Below are 22,573 nucleotides of genomic sequence, written 5' to 3' on the forward strand. Positions count from 1 at the left end.
ATCCTTCCAAATTTTCAAGAACTTTTAATTTCTATCTTACATACATATTTTTCAGAACTAAGTTGATGAAGGAAGGAAAATCTTTCAAATTATTTCATTTAATTAACAAAACTCTAATATAATTGTCTTACAAAAAATACCATCTGATGCCATGAATATAAGTGTACAACTCCTAAATAAAATCCTAGCACATCTAATTCACCATCAAAAGAAGCAGCCACCACAATGAAGTAGGGTTTTTCCTTCCATAGATGTATAAAGCATTTCATTGTTATGCCAAAATAAAAAAAAAATCTGTTCATAACATGAAAAATGAGAACACATGGGACACAGAGAGGGGAACATCACACACTAGGGCCTGTCGGTGCGTGTGGCGCTAGGAGGGATCACATTAGGAGAAATACCTAATGTAGATGACAGGTTGATGGGTGCAGCAAACCATCATGAGACGAGTATAACTAAGTAACATACCTGTGTGTTCTGCACATGTATCCCAGAACTTAAAGTATAATAAAAAAATAAAAATCTTAAAGGCAATATGAATAGCACCCTAGAAATAAAAAAAATAATAATTGGTGACATTTTAAAAGAATAATTGATTTTTGCAGTCAAACTCTGGGTGTCTTGGCCTGATAGTTTTCCAACGGTGTGAGAAGCATTTATATTACATGAAAGAATAAGATAACAATGCCTGCAGTTACCCTTATTATTAAGTATTGTTCTGGATGTTTCAGTAAATGTGATACTGTATAAAATAAGAGCAATTACTATTAGTACTATTAGAATATAGAGGATAATATTATCAATATCACCACTGATATTCTGTAATTAAGACCTAAATTAATTAACTGAAAGCTTAATATATGATAATATTGTTCAATCAGTTAGCCAGATACATAAATGTACAAAAAATATCAGTAGCTTTTTCATATATGGCAATGATCATTTTAAGAATATAATGAAAATAAATGATCCTTACATGCTTAATATGTAAATTACATAAGAATAATAAGAAATATGTGAGACTTTTATGAATAATTGCAATAAAACACTTGCCTGGGAATTTTCAAGAAGTCTTGAATAAACAGAAAGAAATATGTTCCTGGAAGAAAAGGATAAACATTTTGAACAATGTTAATTCTTTATAAATTAATTACATGTTTAGTATCATCTCAACTATGTCTAATTTCTTTCTTCAACTTTGAATAAAGCATTTATAATAATTCTAAAAGAATACATGTGTAAGAAGACCAACGAATTTTTCAAATAGGGAAATTAAGGAGTAACATGTTACTTGTTACAAAAATGTAATATAGCTCTTCAATATTTAATTAAATCAATCTATAAGATTCAATGGAACACAATAACAAATAAGAGTTCAGAAACAAAACTTAGCAAACGTATAAGGATTTTTGTATATGATAAAAAAACCACTGTTACATTTGTGGTAGAAATGGAAGCATCCTTAACAAATAGTGCTCTATTAATCAGTTAACTTCAAAAATAATACTTGAGTTAAAAATTATAAAAATGATTGGAATATATAGATGAATTTCTTGGAGATCATGGGATAGTTTGTTGTTTTAAGCATGAAATAATAAAGCAATCACAAAACAAGTTTGTTTTGGATAAATTAACATCTAAAGAAATAGAAATTACTTACATTAAAACACATAGTCAATAAATACATAAAAAGATGCTGAACATCACTAATCATTAGGGAAACGCAAATCAAGACCACAATGAGATACAACTTCACACCCATTAAGATAACTATTAAAAAAACAAACAAACAAAACTGTAACAGTTGTCGGCAAGGATGTGGGTAAATTGGGGCCCTGTATGTCACTTTTGGGAATGTCAAATGGCACTACCACTGTGAAAAATAGTATGTTAGTTCCTCAAAATATTAAACAGAATTGCCATGTAATCCAACAATTCAATTTTTGGGTATATACTCAAAAGAATTAAAAGCAGGGACTTGATATTTGGACATCTATGTTCATGGCAACATTATTACAACAGCTAAAAGGCGCAAGCAACACAAGCATCAATAGATGAAAGAATACACAAAATTTGGTGTTTGTGTATATAGCGTATTTGTGTATAAAAAGGAAAGAAATTCTGACATATCCAACTATATGGATGATCTTAGAGAACTCTGCTAAGTAAAATGCACTAGCCACAAAAATAAAAATATGGTATGATTTCACTTAGGTGAGGTACCCATAGCAGTCAAATTCATGCAAAGTGGAATGGTGATTGCCTGGAATTGGAGTAAAGGGGAATTGTGTATTGTTTAATGGGCACAGAATTTCTGTTTGGGAAGATGAAAAAGTTCTGAGGGGAATGATGGTGATGGTTATACAACAACATGAATGCACTTAGTGCCACTGAACTGTGCCTTTAAAAATGGTTAAAATGGTTAAAATGGTCTGGGTGCAGTGGCTTATGCCTGTAATCCCAGCACTACAGGAGGCTGAGGCAGGAGGATCACTGACCAGCCTGGGCAACATAGTTGCCCAGGGAGTTCAAGACCAGCCTGGGCAACATAGTTGCCCAGGGAGTTCAAGACCAGCCTGGGCAACATAGTGAGACCTTGTCTCTACAAACAATAAAAAATTATCTGGCCGTGGTGCGGTGTGCCTATGGTCCTAGCTACTTAGGAGGCTGAGATGAATCACTTGAGCCTGGGAGTTCAAGGCTGCAGTGAGCCATGGTCACACCACTGCATTCCAGCCTGGGTGACAGAGCAAGACCATGTCTCCAAAAAAAAAAAAAAAAAATTAACAAAGTAACAAAAATAGTTAAAATGATAAATGTTATGCTATGTATATTGTACCCCAATAAATAAAATCACATTCACATTCCTTGAAAAAATAAGATACACAATAATCTAGAGAAAATGTTTTCTGCAAGCATGCCAAATTAACATTCTCAATATATAATACAAACCTTTTTATGAAAACCTAACTCAACAAACACAAGCAAAGAATATGAACTGATGAAAAAGAGATGGCAAATAATTATAAAATGTTCAACTTTACTAGCAAATAATTTTAGAACAAGAATAAGATTTTATTCACCCCCTATCAAGCTGGTCAAGAGTAAAAATCGATAATATTCAGTGCTGATTTTGGTGAGTTGACATGAACACTTTTACATATTGCGTAAGAATGTCAGTTGGTTATGGCACTTCTGGAAAGCAATTAGGACAATATGTTTTGTATTTTTACAATGTCCATAGTCTTTGATCAAGTCGTGTCACTTTTAGGAATTGCGTTTAGGATAATTAGTTATAATGGAGGCAAAAATATTCCTGATGTCATTGTTGTAATAGGCAATAATAGTGTTAAATACAAAAATACTAAAAACAATTAACCAAATTCTGTTAAAAGTATACGGACCATAAAGACTGGAAGAAAATGTAGCAGTATGTTAGTTGTGGTAATCTTGGTGCTAGACTTATGGGTGTTTTTTCTTGCAAGTTTTCTGTGTTGAAAAATGAATACTGACATGTATTAGTTTCATAATTTATTCATAAAAGGATTATTAAGTAAAAATATATTCTTCATTTATTTTTATCTTGTTTCATCTCTCCTCCTGGTTTGTTAAATCACGCTGGGGAACTGCTGTGTTTGTAATTGAAGAGGAAAAAAATAATGAAGAAACAAAATGCTATAAGTGGCTTAAGACAGGAGTGTTCCCAAGCCTGCTGAACTGACAAAGTACTGGGTACAGAGCAGTTGCTGCTGTTGCAGACTCTCTCTTTGCCCCTAGAGGCAAATTCGGTAGACTTTATTTTTCAATATTTTGTCCTGACAAGAACAAGCTGAGCCAACATGTTAACAATGGTGTAATATTTAACAGAACGCTGACTTTTAAAGGCAATTTTATTTTCATTTTCCCTCTGACTCTTTTGTTTTCTCTTTCTTCTCCCCTACATCCCTCTTCACCCTAAGTTGGTGTTTTTAGGAACTCTGAAAGCTATTGAGTCTTGTCATAGTTTTTTGTTTTGCGGGTTCCTCTGATGCTAAATCTGGAGCCCAGAGCATGGCTCTCAGCTTCTGGGTTGATACCCCAGCTATCATCTGCATTATAGATCTGGGTCATCCCAACATGCAGAGTGGCCCTTTCTTTGACTGAGCTGCTGAGGATACAGTGAGTCCCTCAATCATTCTTCCAGTGATTCTTCCTTGTGCCCCATTTCCTTCCCTGTTATCTGTCCCATTTGGCCTTTGCCCACACTACTTGCGTTTTTCTAACTACAGCTACATTTGGTGGGTCATTTGTAGACTATACTGCTCTATTTCAGTTCTGGTGACCAGCCCTGCAACTGCCTAACAAAGAGCTTTTCTGTGGTCTTAGTGTCTTGTCAAGTTAGGCTCCTCTTTATTACATTCTCACTGCAAGCTGCAATTCAAATAGAGAATATTTATCCAAGTAGAAAGAATTTTACAGCCCCTACAGTGGTACTTTAGGTTAAAGTTACAGTCGATTCATTTGCCCCTACATAAAGTGATTCCCTTATTACCAATAACTTCGATCGTATCAAGTACTCATTCAAAACTGTGCTTTCCTCCTCATTTTTTCCATCCTTGTGGCTTTTTCTAAGCTGATCCTTCTGAAAGTGCTCTACTAATGTTCTAGAACAACAGAATTGGAGGCATCTGAGTACACTACAGTCCAGCAGGGCCACCTTTGTGAATCTCAGTTAAACTAAGGGCTTTCCCTTTTGCCCTAAAATAAAATCCTTTATTTATTTATTTATAAATCAAAAGGTCAGTGCTTAATTTCAAGAGTTGTTTTAGGGTTAGTATCCATTCACCAGAAAGTAAATATCGACAGTATTCCAGGCACTCTGTTACACTATCACCTAAATTATTTTAGAGGATACATTTAGAATATAAGAAAATGTCTAATCTTAGAATGTTCTTTGAGATTGTTGCTTTCAAGGACAACTGGTATTGTGATAAAGGTTTGAATGGAGTTTGATTTGAATCTCTTTTTTTTCTTGCTAAATATTAATTTTCAGACTTTAATGAATTATTTACTGTCCAAGACTCAGCATTCTCATATATATATATGAGTCTCAACATTCATATATATATGTTATATATATATAACATATATATATTCAAATCTCAACATTCTCATATAGTGGTAGTATTATTGCTTGAGGTTTTTTGTATAGATTAAATGACATAGTATTTCTGGGCTTTTTTTTTTTTTTTTGAGATGGAGTCTTGCCCTGTTGCTCAGGCTGGAGTGCAGTGGCACGATCTCGACTCACTGCAACCTCTGCCTCCCGGGTTCAAGCAATTCTTCTGTCTCAGTCTCCCCAGTAGCTGGGATTACAGGTGCATGCCACCACTCCCAGCCAATTTTTGTATTTTTAGTAGAGATGAGGTTTTGCCATGTTGACCAGGCTGGTCTTGAACTTCTGACCTCAGGTGATCCACCCGCCGTGGCCTCCCAAAGTGCTGAGATTACAGGTGTGAGCCAGCACATCCGGCCAAATGACATAGTGTTTCTAACATGATGCCTGACACATACTATGCACTCAGTTAATATTATTATTAGCATTGTTACTATTTCAAAAAGATTGCTTACATACTCATGTTCTTTGATTCCTTTTTTCATGAATATTTTGATTTTACATAGTACTTTAGTATGTTTGTGGGTATGGAAGGAGGTAAAAATGCTGATCCAGTCCTCAGGGCACATGGACTTTGGTTCAAGCACGAACAGTAATTAGCCCCATCAGAGTTGAGCAGCATGTCACTTCTCTTATATTTAATTTTCTTTTCAGTAAAATATCTTATGTCTCACATTGTTTTAATTATACTGATAATGATGATGTTTGCAAATGTCTTAGAAATTGTACTGCCAATGCATTTTGCTCAACTTTTATTATCCTGATCATTTTTCTAATTCTTGCTTTTCTCTTCTTTGAAGGCTTTGTCTACTGAACCAAAAAATCATATTAATAAACCACATGAGTAAATTACATAGAAAAGGAGTTACAGAACATTTTTCGAAGAATTTATTGATAGACCATACTCCCTAAGATTTCCTTTCAACTAAAACAAACAAACAAAAAAAGCTCTCAAACACTCGATGCTGCTTTTTCTCTCAAACAGAACTGATTTTGTTCCCACCGTCATGACTTTTATGTCTTCCATTTCACTCTAAATGTCGCACGTATTTTTTCACTCCATGGGACTGTGTTAAGTGTTATTCAAATGGATTGAGTTTCTAAGACCAAACATACCACCCTTCCTGCTTAGCTTACTGTCCCCTGAATCCTCATGTTTTTGTCACATTTCCTCCCTCAATATATTGTCACCTTCTGAAAAACATTTTTTAAAACCACACACTCATGGGCTTCAGGCAATCCAGCGCATTCACACTTTGTGAAAGGGGGACCATGTCATTGCTAGGAGCATAGCTCTTTGTAGAAACTTGACCCTTAATTACTGCCGATTGCCTGTTTGGCTTGAGCTCAGTTCTGTGCTCCGCTTGCCTGCTGTCCCCCTCCACATTGTGTCATTTTCATTTTCAGATCCACACCCACCTCTTTGTCCTGCTCGCCAGCCATTAACTTGCCTGCCACTACCTGTCCCATACTGCTTCGCAGCTGTTATCTCACTGCCAAGCTCAGACCTCGAAAGCCACTCTTGAATTCACCTGCCAGGCTCAGTCTGGGCCCTTGCCCAGGTTGATGAGAATGAATGGACAGGAATTAGATGGCCTGCCACATGCTATCAGAGGTATCAAGTTCTCCCCTTGTCCCAGGCTAACCTGAAATATCAACGTGAAGCTTTTATGCCTTAGACAAATACAACCTTGGAGTACCTGAGAGTTTGCATAATTTAAGAAGTATAAAAACATGTGTTGAAAAATTTTGACCAAGCCAATAGAATATGAACTACTAAGACCCAGGTATTGAATAAAAAACTGAAGCTTGTCCAAATTATTTATAATACATTTGTTAATGCTCTGGAAATTTTCAGAAAAATCTGGAAATCTGTTAAGTTCTACATTTGAGATCTGAATTCTGTTACTCTACATATTTCTATAGAAAAAGTCCCACAAATGTAGTACAATCTTATTCCAAACTCAGTTCATGTCACATGAAATTCTCATTGTTCTCTCTTCTGTCTACAAAAATCCTCAACTTTCAAGGCACAGTTCTACACCTTGTCACGTCCACAAAACTTCTGATCAGTTCAGCCTTAGTGTAGGGGGACTAAATGTATACTAGGCTTAATCTAGATAATCTGGACTTCTTCCCAGGATTTCCCACTTGCCAATGAAGTGACTTTAACTAGGCCACTTAACCCATGGTTCTCATTTTCTTCCTGTGTACACTGGGAGTGATACAGGCTCTGTCCAATTTGTAGTGTTGTTATAAAGATCAAATAAGGTAATCTATAAAAGTGTTTGGTAAACTATGATGATAGAGAAATGTACGGTAGTCTTTCCTCCAAATGTCCTTATTCTCTCTATTATCTTTAATGTACAATTACAGAAAATGTGGTAACTCTAAATTGGAAAGAAAAAATACATAAAGAGAGCTTTGGTCATTGTTCTACATTCTTTATTTTTTTGTGTGTGTTTTTTAAATATTTTCTTTCACACATAGATCAGGAGCAACATTCTTCACATTGAACCCCTCAACACCCCTAGGAAGTGGGTAATATTATTCCCACTTTACAAATAAAGAAGCCACGGCCAAAAGAGCTTAACTAACCTGCCCAAGAACACACAGCTAATAGTTGGTGGAGCCAAGATTCTAACCCAGGCTGCAGTTTGCATTCTTTTTTTTTCTTTTCTTTTTGAGATGGAGTCTCACTCTGTCTCCCAGGCTGGAGTGCAATGGAGCCATCTTGGCTCACCACAACCTCCACCTCCTGGGCTCAAGTGATTCTCCTGCCTCAGCCTCCTGAGTAGCTGGCATTACAGGCATGCACTACCACACCTGACTAATTTTTGTGGTTTTTTTTTAGTAGAGATGGGGTTTGGCCAGGCTGGTCTCAATCTCCTGACCTCAGGTGATCCTCCTGTCTCGACCTCTCAAAGTTCTGGGATTACAGGAGTGAGCCACGCGTTCAGCCCAGTTTGCATTCTTAACCACTAAATAGTCTTACCTCTCATAATGCTCTAGGTGATGGAGGGTATATGCTCCATTAATTTAACTTTATCTTTTTTTTTTTGTGAAATCTCCCTTAAACATACTATGTCCCTCATTGTCTTCTCTGGATCTTATGGGAGATAAGGCAGAGCAACAACAGCAAGACATGGTACTTTGCTAGTGTTTTCGGTGACTGCCTCTTCAGGTTGTAAGACATTCATTCACTGTGGCCTCCCTAGCCCTCAATGGTCCAGAGGGCAAGTTTCTGGCTACCTCATCAGTTAGTGCTGTGTCATGTGGCTTATCTCCTTATGTCTTATTTTATTTTTGGCTGTGACAGGTTCTGAAATTTACAAAGTTCTCTAGGAGGCAAATACTCTCTTATCTGGATTCTAGGCCTGGCTTTGTGGATCAAGCAATTCCAAGAAATCAACTTCCACAGAGCATCTGGGTGAATCCATAACCTCCAAGGAGGGAGGCTTCCCTTATGTGGGATACTGGGAGATTTCCTAGAATCATGATGCAGCTTCTGCCTGAGACTTATATGAATGAATGTGGATGGTATAAAGGGGAACTTCCTACTTCTCTACTAGATGGGATGTTTGACTGACAGTTTCACACATAATCCCCCTGCCAATGTTTCTGATTGTTTTCTTTGACTTGACTTTGCATAACCTCTGCTGCTTGAGTTCCAGCCATGCCCATACCTGTCATCTTTTTCCCACAGGCCTTTGTTTGGGAGGTTCCTCTATCTCTTGGAGAGTTTCGCTTGCTAGAATGATATGCTAGTACTTGGTAAAATGAATTATCTCTGTGTGTAAGACCCATCTGAGAAGACTGTGGTTAGTTTTGTTTGTTTTAAAAATATATTTATTCTCCAACCATGTCCAACATTTCTAAAGAAATTCTAGCCACTTGTGGGCCAAATAGCTACTGCTTCCTCAGCTATAACTGAAAAATTAAAGATACAATCACTCCCTTTCAGGCACCACAAGTAGCTGCATCCAATCTGCAAGGTCAGGCCTGTCAGCCAACTGAAGGAAATATGTTTTTATGGATGCAGATTAGGTAATGCTTAGTGTCCACTGAGTGCATCAAACCTTGCCCCCAAGTTCAGTGGATAGGAGTGTCAGTAATTTTCCTAGTGCAGGTAGAGCAAGATGATGTAATGTAGCAGGCCCTGTGCATCACATAAGGATGGTCTATATTGTCATTACAATCTTAAAATCTCAGTGATTGAAAACCATATGGGCTTGTTTCTGCATGATCTTCATGCTACCTGTTCATCACAGGTCCTCAGGGTGTTCTGGGTATTGTAGTCGTTCACAGACCTGGAAGATGGATGTTACATTTCAATATTGACACGTCACGGGAGAGGACGTCTTCAGCACTGGCTGTTCAGTTTTTACCTGCAAATGGCACGTCACATTTGCTTGCATACCATTTCTTAAATTTTACCTTGTAGGTATTAGCAACCTTAGCAAGAATTCAGAAACAGCATAATGTGTGCATTATTGCTGTTCATCAAGAAACAACTGATTTAATTTACTGTCTGAAATTTAAGCACTGCAATGAATTCTATTGGTTCAAAAAAATCACAAAAGAAAATAGACAGAAATTTCTGAAAATAGACTGGCTAAATTTTTCAGAACATTGAATCTGTTTTGTGTTGTATACATGTATTTTATGTGTATAGAAAAAGTCACAATTCTAACAGAAAAGGCATAATGGATAGATGATAGTGGGAGGTAGGTGAAGCCTGCAATTTTGTCTCTCCATGTTGCTTGAAAATCTTTTTCTACAGTAGTCGTATATTACTTGTGTAATTTTAAAAGACAAAGAAAATGTATGGGGTGAAGGAAGGAATAAACTGATTTTTCTCACCTCGTTAAATATGTCTTGACATGTATTTAAAGCACATCGGTGGGAATGGGTACCCCTTAGCCTACCTAACTCAGATTCTAGGAGGTGTTACCTCACCTTCTTTCTCTGTTTCAGGATCAATCTGCTGATGCTGGCAGTCATACTCCTTTCTGTACTGTTTTCAGTAACAGCTCAGTAATTTACCTCTATTCTCCCCTTCCCTCTCCCTATTGCCTCTCTCTCCTTCTTTATGGGATATTCATTTCCTGATTTTAAAATTGCCAACCATGCCCTTGCCTTTCCCACTATTCCTATTTTATTTAGTGAAAGAGAAAACATAGTAAATGCACATAGTACTTGTAGCTTCACCCTGGTAGTGGCACATGTCACTTCTCACATTTCATCAGCTAAAGCAAGTCATATAGCCACTTTTACAAAGGGTAAAATGGTATATGCCTTCAAAAAAAAGTATATATATGTGTATGTGTGTGTGTGTGTGTGTATACACAGTAAAAAACTGATGGACAGCATTTGTCATGTGTACATCTTCTCCTCCAGACACCTAGGTCAAATATTTATCTTTAGACTGTGTTATCTAAAGTGACATACACATTTGATGATCTCATGTCCAGTACTTTTCCTTTAGTATTTATTTTCCTTATTTTAATTCACTGGCAACCAAAATGTTAAATAGAAGCAGTGGTAGCGGTGGCTTTGTTCTACTCCTGATTTTAACAAAAATGCTAATTATTATAAAGAAAGTTTTTATTTTTCATGATGTTGTTTTCTTACAAATGACCTATGTTAAGTTACAGAAACTTCTTTCTGTTTTTAGTTTATTCCATATTTTGGGCCTAAATAAATAATTCCTTTAGTCAGGATTTTGGTCCTAAATAAATCATATGAATTTTTCCCTTTAAGATATTTTATGGTCAATTATAGTAATATATTTTCTGATTCAAGTCAGTTTTGCAAATCAAACCAAGCTTAGCCAGGAGACTTAATTTTTGTATACATTCCTTGATTAAGCTTGTCTATGTTTCATTTAAAATATTTTTTGTATTTATATATATGAATGCAATTGGCCAGTAATTTTTCCTTCTCATATATTCCTGTCTTTCCTAAATATCAATGTTATATTAGCCTCATCAAATAAGTTGTGAGAAAGAGAAAACAATATTGGGAAATAGTCCCTCTTATTGCTTTAATAAGAGGGTAAAGATTGGAATTACATTTTCCCAGAATGTTTGGTATAACTAATTACATCGCTATCTGGACCCATTGTTTTCTTTCAGGGAAGAGATTTAACAACAGACTGCTTATTTAGTGAATAAAATTATTTGTGTTTAATATTTTCATTTTTTAATGATAATTTATTTTCTTGAAGTAGAATTGGGATCAAGTGCACAACTCTTGTGTATAACTTGATGAATTTTTTTCAAATGTGACCACCTGTGTAAATGCAACTCATATTAAGATACAGAATACTATTCCCAGCACTCCTGCAGGCTTCCCTGAACCCATTCCCATTTGATCCTCTGCCCTAAAGAGAGTATTATTCTGACTTCTATCACCAAAGATTAACTTTGTCTATGTTTGAACTTCATATAAATGGAATCAAACAGCATGTTCTTGATGTGTCTGGCTTCTTTCACTCACACCATGTCTGTGAGATTTATCCACGTTGTTGCTTATAACAGTAGCTCATTTTTCTTTCATTGTGTTATATTATTGAATTGTATGAATATACCATAATTTATTCATGCATTCTATAGTTGATTGATTGACATTTGGGTTATTTCCAGCTCTTTCTTCTTAGAATCAGCTTAGGTTGGAAATTGTTTTAGGAATTTGTCTAATTTGTTCAAGAATTCAAGTTAATTGTCATAAAATTATCTACAATATTTTGTTATATTTGTAATCACATTGTATCTGTAGTTTATGCTTCTGTTTTTATATCTAATATTACTTATACACCCACTGTTTTTTATATTGATCAGTTATGCCAGAGTTAGTCAATTTTAGTAGTAAATCCATGGGTGCCAAAATACCCAGGAATAGGGGATACCCCTTGTTTCTTCTCCATTAATAGAGCTAAGCCTCAAGCACTTGAAAAACTAAGCTGATTATAAGCTTATTATAGTAAGCTTTTCCAGACTAATGAGCAGAACTTGCTTATAGTTGTCTAACTAAAACATCATTTTCTTGACTTTTTCAAAACAAGGAAGTCCTGATGCAATGTGACTTGGTGTTTTTACAACTAGAAAAAGAAGTTGCTAGTTACTCTGTGGTAGCTTGCAAAATGTTCACAAATTCTTTCCGTTCCTGTTATCTGTGTTTCCCTTTGCAGTGTGACTTTGCCATTCAGTCTTTGATAAGTGGAGTTGATTTCAAAACCCTTGAATCTGTGCTAGGTCACACGACTTGCTCCAGCCAATGGAACACTAGCAAATGTGATGTAAGCAGAGGCTTCAAAATACTTTCACATTAGGGCCTCCCACCTTATGTTGCTGGAAATTTTTCTGCTGCTATCAGAATGAGCTGGAGTAGACTCCAATGCCTGTCAAACCAACTGCTAAATGAGTGAGGACGAGTCAGACCATACAGCCCCAGACAAGTTTATGCAGACCAGAACTACCTGGTGAATCCACAGAAATGTCAAGAAAGGAAATAGCCCATGGCTACATATGTTTAACTAGACATGCCCCCCATATACATCTACTTTCCTTTTAAAAAATCTGTACTTATTTCCCAGGCACTTATAGGGGTGATGGAACTCTTAGTGTCTAATTCATTTATCAGATGCACCCTCAGGATTGATAGTCCTGAATTGCAAAGGTTGAGGGATATGTCAATCCATTGTTTCCCTTTGCAAATAATAGGCAGAGTTTCTTAATGTGCAGTCGAGTTGCTAATCTTAGATTATCCATTTGAGTCATGATTTCCTACTATACAAAGCAGGAGTTGTTATGGGGTAGAAGAATTTTTATTCCAGGAATGACAAAGATAAATTGAAGCACTACAGTAAAAAATTAGAGTTAGACATGGACACATAGAAGGGAACAACAGACTCTAGGACCTACTTGAGGCTGGAGGGTGGGAGGAGGTAGAGGATTGAAAAACTACCTATCGGGTACTGTGCTTATTACCTGGATGATGAAATAATCTGTTCATCTAACCCCCATGACACACAATTTACCTATATAACAAACCTCCAAATGTACCCCTGAACCTAAAATAAAAGTTTAGAAAAAATTAGAATTAGTTCTTGGATTCACAAGATATGAAGAGAAGCCAGCCATTGAATACGTTGTTTGAAAATAGGTTGACTTCATGTTTTGTAGCAGGTCTGAATAATCCATTTGTCTAATTCACTGTGTTCTATAATACCTATTTTCAAAGATAGTTTCCCAAGTTCTGAGAAGTCCTTACATATTAGCTGACTTTATAGTAAAATTTGGGTTTAAAAAAAAATTTTTTTAGAGACGGGGTCTCACTCTGTCATCCAGGTTAAAGTGCAGTGGTGTGATAATAGTTTATTGCAGCCTCGAAATCCTGGGCTCAACAACCCTCCCACCTCAGCATCCTAAGTAGCTGGGGCTACGAGTGTGTGCCACCATGCCTGGCTTAAATTTTTTTTTTTTTTTTTTTTGGAGATTTAGGATTTCACTATGTTGCACAGCATGGTCTTGAACTCCTGGCTTCAAGCAATCCTCCTGCCTTGGCCTCCCAAATCCCTAGGAGGCACAAGTGTGAGCCATTGTGCTCTGCCCTAAAATTTGTTTTAAATAAAAATTTTTCTGGTAAGAATGTAATAGCATATTTTCACAAAGGGTGAGAAAGGTTTCTTCTGGAAGCAACTAATGCTAATTGATAAAATTGGTATATAAATGGGTTGTGGTTTCCAGCTCTCTTCTGGGAGAGAAATAAAAGGGAATCTAAGAAACAACAATGTTGGTTTTTCTCTGGCTGCTTTACTAAAAAGAAACACCATGAAACATTTCTCTCATTTCTAAACATTACTATGAGTAAGATAAGTTATAGAGAACAAAATCACAATTGACCAGTTATTTCCCAAACAAAGTTTTCATTTTTACAATACAAAGGGAAAGCTACAAGTATTAGCTGATTTAGAATATTTCTCATCTAGGATGAGATGTCCCAGATGGCAGAGAAGAGAGAGTTTTGGATGTAATTGAAACTCTATAGAATTGATGGCAAATGTGCACATATACACACACACATGTTCCTATCCAATTAAGCAGCCAAAAAGTCAGCAATCCCATTGCTTCTTTAGTTTAATTAAAGTCACGGATTTTCCAAACCCAACATTTAGAGATCACATCAGATGCTACTCATAATGTAAAGAAACATGTGTATTATGGAGAGGGTATCCTGGGTGAAAGGTACAGCAACTGTGAACCCAGGAGGTGGAGCTTGCAGTGAGCCGAGATAGTGCCACTGCAGTCCAGCCTGGGCAAAAGAGCGAGACTCTGTCTCAAAAAAAAAAAAAAAAAAAAGAAAGGTACAGCAACAACTGAATAGTCAACCGAAACTTCTATCAATGGGCCAAGCTTTGGGAGCATCAATATATAAAAGTTTAGAATTCCATTTTGTATCCTCTTCTCCCCCAAAAAGAAAGAGCACTGGAAATTATTCCTTGTGTGGTGTTTAATAGTGGTAGATCATTTTGATTAAGGAATTAAATGGATTGAGGTGCATGAGAGCAGGAAAGAGGATGGGCAAGAGGGGGGATTATAGGATAAGGTGTACTGCTACTTTAAAATTATGTATGCATGATCCCATCCAGGTCCCTCCCACTGCTTGAGGTACCAGCGGAAAGCTTGGGCAGCTCAGTTCGAAGAGGGCCACCAAGCAGACTACGCTCTGAGCTTCAGGTAACCAAGTGTTTGCTGTGCAGAATACTTTACCTAGGCACCCAAGTCTTCCTTCCAGCATTCCTGCTGCTACAGCCTATTTGCTGAGTAACCAGGGGTTACAGCAGCGTTGCCAGGCAACGAGGGACAGCGGTCCTGTTGAAGAGTCATTTGTCACACTGAGGGGACTGGTTGAAATGCAATAAAGAAATGGTAACTCAGCTTATTTATCAATACAATTACTTGCACAGTATTAGGGATCCATGTGTAACCTACAAATTCATAGTCATATGAGGAAACACACAAACATTTTGCTAAATATTAAAGCATAGGACAGACAGATGGTGTTGGGTTTCTAATCAGCTTTACTCTGAGCTTAAAGTTGCTGCACATGCTGGGATAAGGGGAAAGGCCCAAAGTCCTTTGCCAGCTTCATTTTGGGCACCTGTAAGATAGCTCTGGGTTACAATGTACAGTGCATGTGTAAAGAAAATCTACAAGATTCTTTTCCTTGTTAAGTAGAGCTGGTAATGCCATTGCTAATTCCCTGGGGTGAAGTAACAACATAAAATTATTGTATGTGTAATATATTATTAATAATTATATATATATATAAAACACACACATATATTATATATATATATGTATAACTGGTTATAAATATTACTGGTTGTCCTGTGGACTTATAAAGTTCTTGATTTGACCAATGCAATCAAGAGATTTACCAAAAGAATGAGTATTTTCCTCTGAGCACTGTGCTTCAAAATGTTTTTTGAGAAGTTCAGTAGTGTTGCTTCTAGGAGCTCAAAGTCCTCAGGCCTGGGATGAGCTTCAGTTTTAAAGATGCAGCAGCTTTCCCTTGACGCTCTATGTTTTTGATTCCCAGATACCAGCTGCTACTCATGTATTCGCCATTGCTAAGAACATCGTTGGTATTACCTTGCTCTGAGAACGTGTCTGCAGTTTCCAGAAAATGGAGTATCGCAACATCACTTAAAGTACCCTGCTTTAAAGTATTGCTGGCAAGTGGCGTGGGCCTGATTATTTATTTAGAAATGCTTTATCAAGAGGAAAATGCTTTTTTGTAAACATGAATTGCCCGGTTCTTTCATTGGGCTCTGGCTTCTTGTTTCAGGTCATTGAAATGTTGATCTTTGCCTGTTTTGCTTCAATATCCTTGGCTGAGTCACGAGGTCTTTTCCCAAGGCTGGAGAACGTGGGAGCTTTCAAGAATGTTTCCATCGTGCCAACCCAAGCAGTATGTGGATTCCCAGACCGAAGCACTTTTTGTCATAGCTCTGCTGCTGCTGAAAGTATTCAGTTCTGTACCCAGCGGTTTTGTATTCAGGATTGCCCATACAGATCTTCACACCCTACCTACACTGCCCTTTTCTCAGCAGGCCTCAGTAGCTGCATCACACCAGACAAGAATGATCTGCAACCTAACTCCCATAGCAATTCTACAAGTTTTATTTTTGGAAATCACAAGAACTGCTTTTCTTCTCCTCCTTCTCCAAGGCTGATGGCATCATTTACTTTAGCTGTATGGTTGAAACCTGAGCAACAAGGTGTAATGTAAGTAGCAGTGTGGGTATAAGCTTTCCTAGGTCCCGAAAACCAGTAGTAGTGAAGATCATTACAGCCTGAATTCCAAACCGGAAGTGAAGGCTAACAATATAGAATTCATGGTATTGAAGACTAACTCTTCCAGTTGTTTCCCCAATTAAAATTTTTTTCTCTTCTATGGATGAAATGGACCATGAAAAAAAAATGTTAAAATAGTTTATTGAAGGCAAGTGTGTTTATGCAGGAATCATTTATTTTCTATAGCTTAGCGCGACCTTTGGTCTTAGCCTTCAAAGCCTACAGAAGACTCAGAGTGAGTTTTAAGGCATGGAAACTCGCAATACAAATAATTAATATTTTCAAAGTCTTGATCTGGGTTTATATAATCAACATTTCCTCACTAGGGTATAACATTTTCATTAGGCAGATAGTTCTCTCAGGCCTTGGGACTGTTTTCTTCATCCTCGTTTCCCCAAGAAGAGCTCTTTGTTTGACTCATGGAAGATGTTCAGTAATATAAATTGAATATATAAATAACCCTCCATCTCTAAAAAGATATAGCTTTTAGTTCTTTATCTTGTGGTATTTTCATTTTCCAATTAGTTAGGAAATATGTAGGTAAGTGTGAGAGATTCTCAAAAGCTTTCATGCTGTTCATCCCAGAGAAATGCCTTCAATGAGTCTGGGTCTTATTACTGCCATTTTTTTGTTATTTAATCACCAGTTTTTCATTCTGTAATCTTTTCTCAAGCTGATATCTAATGAGTTTCTCCTAAATATTTATCACCAACTTGGATATTTTAATATATAGGACAGTTTTGAGGAATTTTTGCTTATCTTTTGTCTTCCTAGAGGGCCTTTGGCCCTTTCTCATGTGACATTTTCTGTGTGTGACAGTGTTGGCTGGATATCTAAAAACTTGTGAAACAAACCAGAAAAGTATTACAATCTCATAAGCAAATAGGACTTAAATGTCTTTGGTGTTTAGTTTCAATTTGCCAAGTGAAAGTTGGCATGTCTTCATTTTGTTTTAAATTTGGATTAATCACAACATTAATCACAAACCATTCCCATTTCTACATCTCTCCTCAAAGAAAACCTTGTTTTCTTACTGTTTGAAATTCTAGTAAATTCAAGCTACTCAGTTTATATAATTAGTATCCGAAGAGTCTTAAAACATTGTCTTTTGACAAATAGGGCTAAGATAAAATATCCTTCTGAGCTTGTAGGGACATATCTGTACCAAATTCATCTTCTATTGACATCATTTTGTATAAATAAGACAGAGAAGTATTTACAGGGTTGGAAGAACATGGTTAATGGTTTTGAGAGTTCCTTGTATCAAGGTCATTTCCATTTTCAAAATTAAAATACCTTTGGGAATTGGGGGAATTTCGGGGTGTTTGCATTAGATAAGTAAAACAAACAAAACATGGATTATCCAATTATTGCTTATTCAGGAGCAGAATAAATCCAGTTCCTAAATATTTTGCTACCTGCCTTCCTCTCACATTTATTATCTACCAAAGCTAGCATGTTTACAAGCAAACAAAATAGCAAGGAAGATAATCAATAACACATTAAGAAATGCATTTTCAGTAAGCTTGGGGAAATAAGTCTGCATTTGGTAAATACATTCTTGAGTAATGGTTGAATTCTCACTCGTAGATTTAAATGGAAGAAAAATGAATAGGGGCAAACTCTTTTCAGGTTAAGACCTGATGGGTAGGGATAAAAACAAATTCACTTCAGTAAATTAGAAATATTCAACTACTGAAGGGTTAAAAATATAATTTGCAGTAGAATTTATATAAAACTTTTATTTCTACTTATATAAAACCTTTATGTCATCTAAATCTATTTGCCTAAATTAAAAATATACTTGCACTCATAACTTAATACCAAATATACATACAAAATACAGTAAAATTGTGACAGTAAATGAGGGACTATTAGTGTTCTACAATCTTATTCTTACCCCCCAACTCAGGAAAAAATAGATGCAAGTGAGAAGAAATTATGTGTGAAAAATGTGCCCTTTAAGGAAAGCTTTAAATCATCTTTAGCTGTAATTCTTGATTGGCTCAATTATATACGTTTGCCTCTCTGATACTTCCTACCAAATTTGATCACAAACTCATCATTTTTTGAGAGACTACTGTATCCTAGGTGTTTGTGTGTGTATCCTCAGAATACTCATGATCTAAATGATCTAATGGAGTGTACAGATGGATGAGTGCTATTACCTAGGCAGCACAGTGTGTTAAGTGAGCACAAAGTGAGACCCCTCAACCAACCCTGAGCAGGAAGAAGGGTGCCAGGACCAAGCATAATCATTCAGATGCCAAAGCTAAGTAGGAGGTAACCAGGTGAAAAAGAGAACTCAAGGTCTGAAAGGTGTGTCAGTCTAATATGGATAGAGATAACTTAAAATAATTTGACAACTGCCCGGACACAAGACCTGGAAGTTTTCTGAAAACTCTTCTACTTTTTCAAAATCTTATTTCACTGTGTTCTAGAAGGCTGAATGACCTTTCACCTCAGATATTTAACATGATCTCAGTGCCTCAGTTGGACTGTATGGTCATGGAGAGGTAGCCAGTCATCTTACAGACACTGGCTTTGGCTTTGGGCCAGTTGATGATGGGGTGAGTAGAGACTATAGCTGTCCATTCTTCATTTCACCATGGGAATTAAATAGAGTGATTCTGACTTCAGGGCTACCAATTTAGAGCCTTCCATGGACACTACATTTGCTTTACGTTAAAAAAAATTTTTGCACTGATGACTCAATACTCAAGCGGCCTGTAGTGTGTTGCACCACTTCCTCTAAAAGAAATAGCAGGAGAACTAATGAGCCAATAACCTGAATGTTAGTTTTGCAGAATGATTCAGCCACTTTAGTTTCCATCATGAATCTCTCATGAAGGGTGCTGAGGCTCTGGGGAATATATTGTAAATAAGAATTCTATTTTTTATTGAAATAAAGGGGCTTCTTCATTGGAATAAAGCTTGCATTGAATATAATGACATTCAGGCACTTATTCATAGTACACCATTTTGAGCAAAGTTTGAGGTCATTTTAACACCACTGTAACTGCACAATACCTTAGCATGTCTTTTTGGTTGGATGATGACCTTTTCTCTCTTTTCTGGTTGCTTCCTAAGGTGTGTTATAGAAAAGACAGTAGATGGGCGGATTGTGTTCAAACTTACAATATCTGAGAAAGAGACCATGTTTTATTATCGCACAGTAAATGGTTTGCAACCTCCAATAAAAGTAATGACACTGGGGAGAATTCTTGTGAAGAAATGGATTCATCTTAGTGTGCAGGTGAGTAAAATAAAAAATATTTAAAATTTGGTTAAACACAAGGATTTGTCTTCCTTTCTCTTTTAAATGGCATCTACTCACAAAATCTGCAGCAGTATCTTTTAGATTTCAGGTGTGTATAAATGATAACTAAAGAAGAAAAATATTTAAATGACATAATGATGTATCTCTTGATATACTAGCATTTCCTCCCCCAAAATTGCTGTAAAAGCCCTCACAGAAACTTAAAGACAATGCTATCGGTAATTATAATATCCTCAGAAAATTTTTGTTTTATTGGGTTCGTATATTCTGTTTTGTTTAAAAACATGTAAGGGCTCATTTGATGTCTGGTACTAATTTTACTAGTCATGGATGTATTAATACCCCAGCTTGATTTTTACATCTGTCTTTCTCAGATAGCAACTGATGATGTGAGTAAAATTTGTCTGTTGCATTAAAATGGTGACCTTAGAACTAATGAACTTTACACTTGAGGCACTCGAAAGGTGTTATGTTATTATTTTAGTTGTCAACCACAGTTTGTATGAGCCTTAGAAGCTGCTAAAGGCTGAGAGAGCTGTGACACGTCTGGTATTTTCAGTCTCCAGAAGAGAGGCACAGTTCATCCTTTTGTTTTTTCAGGGCACTGGAATGGCCCAATACGGTTAAAGCCACACCTGCCTTTCAAACCAGGTGTATTAGTTCATTGTTGCACTGCTATAAAAAATACCGGAGACTGGGTAATTTATTATAAAGAAAAGAGGTTCAATTGGCTCATGGTTCTGTGGGCTATAGGAAGCGTGATTCTGGCATCTGCTCAGCTTCTGGGGAGACCTTAGAAAACTTACAATCATGGCAGCAGACAAAGGCTGAGCAAGCACTTCATGTGGCCAGAATAGGGAGGAAGAGAGAGAAGGGGAGGTACTTCAGACTTTTAAACAACCAGATCTCATGAGAATTCTATCAGGAGACTAGCACTAGGTGGATGGTGTTAAAGTACTGATGAGAAAACGCCTCCATATTCCAATCACCTCCCATCAGGCCCCACCACCAACACTGGGGATTACAACTGGACATGAGGTTTGGGCAGGGACACAGAGCCAAATCATGTAACTTGGGGTGCTGGGTACCACAGTTTCCAGTATGAGCTCTCATATGAGCATCCATCCTGTGGCTCATGTGAACCTCATTTGAATTAGAGGACATTTACACCCTTGTTCATTTTATAAAAATTATCTTTGATTTCTCACTTTTTTTTTTTTAATTGTGAAGCAGATAATGAGTGTGCGTCCTCAGAGGGTCTTGATAATTGTTTTGGCTTTCAGATACTAAGATACGAGTTTAGCAAATGTGATTGGCAGGGGTCAGAGTTTTCATACAAAACTAGGGTTGAAATGATACACAAAGGGAACGTTATGTCTGATGTCAAGCCTTGTCCATAGGACATGATGGTTTCAGATTCTCAATGCTTATTCTCCATGTGTTCAGTAGTTAACAGATAGGAGACCAATTTGTCCTAGTCTTGAAGTTTCCATTGTCTTGAAGTCTCCATTCTGCCCACTGACCAGTCCTACAGAATTGGGTTTTAATATTAAAAACGCAGAAATATAAACTTTTAAAGACAATGCCATCTTTGCGGAAGATGCCAAATAGATATGTTTGTTGCATATTTTTGTATCAACAATGACAAAAAAAATTCTCTTTACTTGCCTTTATTTTGTGTTATCTATGAAACTATGCCATGTTTTGGCAGGCAGTAGTACATTAAAAGCTTTACAAAGAAAGCTTAAAATCTAAATGCAGAGAGGTAACCATGACTGAATTACTCTCTTGGGAATAAAATGCTCTTAGAGTGCCTACTGAAATCAGCATTATCATTTCAATACATGTCAAATATGAGTCATTTCCTAGTTTAGGCAAAATTTCTTCATAAATCTTTAAATCTTTCTCTTCTTTCAAGAAAAGGTTAAAGTACTTATGATTTAATGAGACTGCTTTATTTCATAACTGTTTGACTATCAAGAGAAAACTTGTCCTTTTCGATTTGTACACTCTTTTATTTATTTTTTTGCATAAGTTTTAAACTATTCCACATTTTATATTAAAACTACAGAACTAGACAGTTAGAAAATGTTAGAAAACCATTCAGATCTGTCATTTAATCATCTGGCACTTATTAAATATTTGAGGGGTATCCAGCATTATGGGAATCTGGATTCATTCAAATGAAAATTAAAGAGCAATTATTTACTCTAAAATGGAGATCTATATAAGGTTCCTTTATATCGGACAACAGTCTGAATATGTTTAAGGTATTATGAAATTTATAAAAATCCATATTATAGATAGTTTTTTGGGGGACAGAGTTTCTCCCTTGTTGTCCAGGCTGGAGTGCAATGGCATGATATTGGCTCACTGCAACCTCCGTCTCCTGAGTTCAAGAGATTATCCTGCCTCAGCCTCCCAAGTAGCTGAGATTACAGGTGCCTACCACCACACTGGCTAATTTTTTGTACTTTTAGTACTGAAGGGGTTTCACCATTGTTGGCCAGGCTGGTCTTGAACTCCTGACCTCAGGTGATCCACCTGCCTTGGCTTCCCAAAGTGTTGGGATTACAGGCGTGAGCCACAGTGCCCAGCCTAGATTTTGAAAAAGGAATGTACTAATTACTCAAAAGTTGTTAAAAGAAATAATGGAGGCCAGGCACAGTGGTTCATGCCTGTAATCCCAGCATTTTGGAAAGTAGAAGTGAATGGATAGCTCGAACCAGGAGTTTGAGGCCAGCCTGGGCAACATGGCAAAACCTCATCTCT

General features: G+C 36.6%; 1 protein-coding gene across 1 annotated transcript in view; it reads left to right on the forward strand.

Annotated features, from left to right (window-relative positions):
- USH2A (usherin) overlaps window positions 1-22,573 on the forward strand; it is an 827,758-nt gene that overhangs the window by 18,627 nt on the left and 786,558 nt on the right. The window contains exons 2-4 of the mRNA XM_024239307.3: window positions 14,811-15,090; window positions 15,764-16,452; window positions 19,612-19,777. Of these exons, the coding sequence (XP_024095075.2) occupies window positions 15,968-16,452; window positions 19,612-19,777 (651 nt within the window). The 5' untranslated portion in view covers window positions 14,811-15,090; window positions 15,764-15,967. The remainder of the gene's footprint in view (window positions 1-14,810; window positions 15,091-15,763; window positions 16,453-19,611; window positions 19,778-22,573) is intronic.

Source organism: Pongo abelii, chromosome 1 (assembly GCF_028885655.2).
Source record: "Pongo abelii isolate AG06213 chromosome 1, NHGRI_mPonAbe1-v2.0_pri, whole genome shotgun sequence".
NCBI lineage: Eukaryota > Metazoa > Chordata > Mammalia > Primates > Hominidae > Pongo > Pongo abelii.